Below are 3,467 nucleotides of genomic sequence, written 5' to 3'. Positions count from 1 at the left end.
TGAGTATCAAAATCTCACACATATTTTGCTTTTAGCATAACGTTCGGTCATTAGGATTAGCTTAAAATATCTTACCATAATTCCTTTAAGATTTTTTCTAATTTTTTTTAGTAAAAGATCAATGTCAATATTTGAAATCCATTTACGACAACAGGATCAATGTCAACATGATTTTTTTAAACTATCTATTTGTTTTAATTATTCATAGGTCATATAATATTTGATTAATTTCATTTACCTCTTTTAAAGTTTTGACTAAATATATCGAATCTCCATTGATTTAAAAATTTATTCAAATATATACTTTTCCTATTCTTTGTATTTAATATTTTCACTTATCTCCTTTCTCACTCAAAATAAGGGAGGTATTTGATAAAATTTCAAACTAATGGAATCAAATATATTTAGTCAAATCATGAGGGAGGGTAAGACAAATTATTATTATTATTATTTTTTAATTGCTAGCTACTTTCTATTTTAAAAGAAAAAAACATTATAAGTAATGGAATCATTAATCCAAAAAAGAAGATGGTGCATTGAGAGTGCTATTGATCATTCCAAACTTCCAAACTTGAAGTGGGAAGAAATGGGATACTTGATTCATGTATCCACTCCACCTAGCCATGAATAAAGTTTTTTGTAAAGCATATTTTAAATATTCTTTTCAAAATCATATGAATAATATATTAATTCAAAAAAATATCAATTAAGATAAGATATTATAAGATTAATTCTATTCCCTTTCCTAGAAATCTTGGCTAAATATACTTGGCTTTAAAATTTCATCAAATACATTCTCTATCCTTTGTACTTGTTATTGTTATTTTCACTGAACTCCCCTCTCACTCAAAATAGGGGATGCATTTAATAAAATTTCAAATCAATAAAACTCAAACATATATCCACTAGGTATTCAAAATTTGTAAATATTGAATTGATCAATGAAGATCTAAAGTGTTTTGATATTATAAGTACTAAATTTAATTTGACTACTTTATTAAAAAGAAAAAAAAAACCAAGTCTAAAAATAGTTTATTTTATACATATTTTAAATACTCTTTCCAAATGCTATATGAATAATATATTAATTCATAAAATATCAATTCACATAAAATATTGTAGGGTTTATTTCATTTAACTCTCTTTCATCTCCATTGAGATATTGACTAATACATTTTTGAAATTTCATTCAATACTTTTCCTATCTTTTTATTTGTTATTTTTACTCATCTCCTCCTTCACTCGTTATTTTTGCTCATCTCCTCTCTTAGTTCAAATAAATGAGGTATTTGGTGAAATTTTAAACCAATGAAGATTAAGTGTGTTTAGTTAAATCATGATAGGAGGTGAGTAAAATTAACTTTGCATGCTTAGTACTGAAGATCATTACCCAAAGTGATCAATTTGTCCTTCATTAGTTTTAATTTATTTAAGCAAGCTAGGAAAATGTCTTCCTCATTTACACCTTGTGTGCATGTGGGTAGGGGCGTAAGCAGAACCAAAAAAATCGACAAACTGATCCAAATCAACCAAAACCAATTATATTGGTTTGGTTTTCAATAATAAAAAATGTCAGTTCGTTTTGAGAATTTTAAAAATCGACCTAATTGGTTTGGTTTTTTATTTTTTTAATCTCCTAACCAATAAAAACCAAACCAAATTGATGTTTTAAAACTCATATATAATTGTTTGATATTTGATAAGTTTTTTTTTTCTTTTTTATATTAGATTTAATTCATTGTTTTTATATTATGGCCGAATTAATTTTAAATGCATTTAATATATTTTTAACATTAAATTCAAGTTGGTTTCAATTAATTTTTAATACAAATTAAACTTAGAGCCTAATGTAAACTCAAACTAATGGGCTTTGGGTTCAAAATAAAAACAAATTTACAACTAGGTCGAGGACTAAAAAGTCATTAAAGTAGGTTGAAACCGATCCACGAAAGTTGGACTAGACTGACCTCAAAAGACTTGATTTGGTTTGTTCGATTAAGATTTTATCATATATGAAAATGACTATATCGGTTTGATTCATATTTTACCAAAAAAGGCCTTCGAACTAACCTAATTTACATCCCTAAATGCTAGTATAATAATTTTGAAATTTTGGTTTTTCACATCACATATATTTAAATTTAAATTCTAAATTTTGAAGTTGTTTTTTTTTAAAAAAAAAAATTTAAATTTAAATTTTACATCAAACTATTTTTTTCAAAAGATATAACTACATTCAATTGATATTTTATAAATTATCATGACTTTGAAAATATTATTTTAGTTGCTATAAATCTAAAATTATTTTACAGTGATCATTTTCCTTTTTACAAATATTAGTTCTAAAAGAGAATTGGTATAACTATTCACAAAAATTGACCTTGAATTGAAAATCAAATTTTCCTACATGCAATCAATCACTAAAGACTAGAAAGTATCAAATGAAAAATAAATAAATAAAGAAGGTCTTGTGTAGCGCTTCTTTCAAGTGGAACTACCATTGATGAGATTAATGACATAAAATTTCTTAGAAGTAAAAGATGAAAAAAAAATAAATTATGAATGATAGTAATGATATAGAAATTTATTTATTTATTTATTTTTAAAAAAAAGGGAGAGAGACAGACTGTTAATAGAAAATCCTCTATAAAAGCATCTAAAGAGGCATCTCTTTGCTACAATACTTGGCAGGAATCTCCCACTCTCTTTCCCCAAACCTTCACTACTTGTAAAATGGCTCTTCAGGGAAGATGCAGTGCAAACCATGCTATAGCTCTTACTACCATTCTTGTTTTTGTGCTGCTTCATGTCAAGGCCTCTCAGGCAACTACCTTCATGGTTGGCGATTCTTCAGGCTGGACTTTCAATATAAACAATTGGGCAAGTGGGAAAAAATTCAAGGCTGGAGATAAACTAGGTAACATCACCAATTAAAACATCCGACTTATACTCTTTATATTTAAGCATTAATATGTTGATTTCTTTGCAAGTACCAACTCTTTTCTGTGTCTTTTTATTCTATCTTTATGAAACAGTTTTCAAGTATAATCCGTCATTTCACAATGTTGTTGCTATTGATGAGGATGGCTACAATGGCTGCAGCACTGCCTCTCCAAGCTCCAAGATTTACTCCACTGGAAATGATGCAGTTAAGCTGTTGAAGGGTCATAACTACTTCATTTGTGGTGTGCCTGGCCACTGTGATATGGGCTTGAAGATTAGAGTTAATGCTTCCTAATACCATCTTCCCAAGTGAAGATGGTATTAACAATGGAGGAGTTCTTGATATTAACAATGGAGGAGTTCTTGAAATAAGGAAATTATTCCACTAGCCGCTTGTCTTGTTATTTGATTTGTTAATTTCGATCATGTCAACGGTGTTTGTATTGCAGTACTTCTTGTTTGGTGCAATTATCTATTTTTTGCCCAAGGCCTTCTAAATTAGTATTGGCAAAGGAAAAATAAAT

At 27.7% G+C, this 3,467-nt stretch overlaps 1 protein-coding gene across 1 annotated transcript; it reads left to right on the top strand.

Moving 5' to 3' along the window:
- Positions 1-2,733: 2,733 nt before the first annotated feature.
- Positions 2,734-3,238, top strand: LOC100244820 (basic blue protein). The gene is made up of 2 exons (XM_002266886.5): positions 2,734-2,917; positions 3,036-3,238. Exons 1-2 carry the CDS (start codon positions 2,734-2,736, stop codon positions 3,236-3,238), a joined length of 387 nt encoding a protein of 128 aa, XP_002266922.1.
- Positions 3,239-3,467: the final 229 nt, after the last annotated feature.

Source organism: Vitis vinifera, chromosome 7 (genome assembly GCF_030704535.1).
Source record: "Vitis vinifera cultivar Pinot Noir 40024 chromosome 7, ASM3070453v1".
NCBI classification, from domain to species: domain Eukaryota; kingdom Viridiplantae; phylum Streptophyta; class Magnoliopsida; order Vitales; family Vitaceae; genus Vitis; species Vitis vinifera.
Note: the sequence above shows the minus strand (reverse complement) of the source record. Positions and strands in the feature narration are given on the sequence as shown.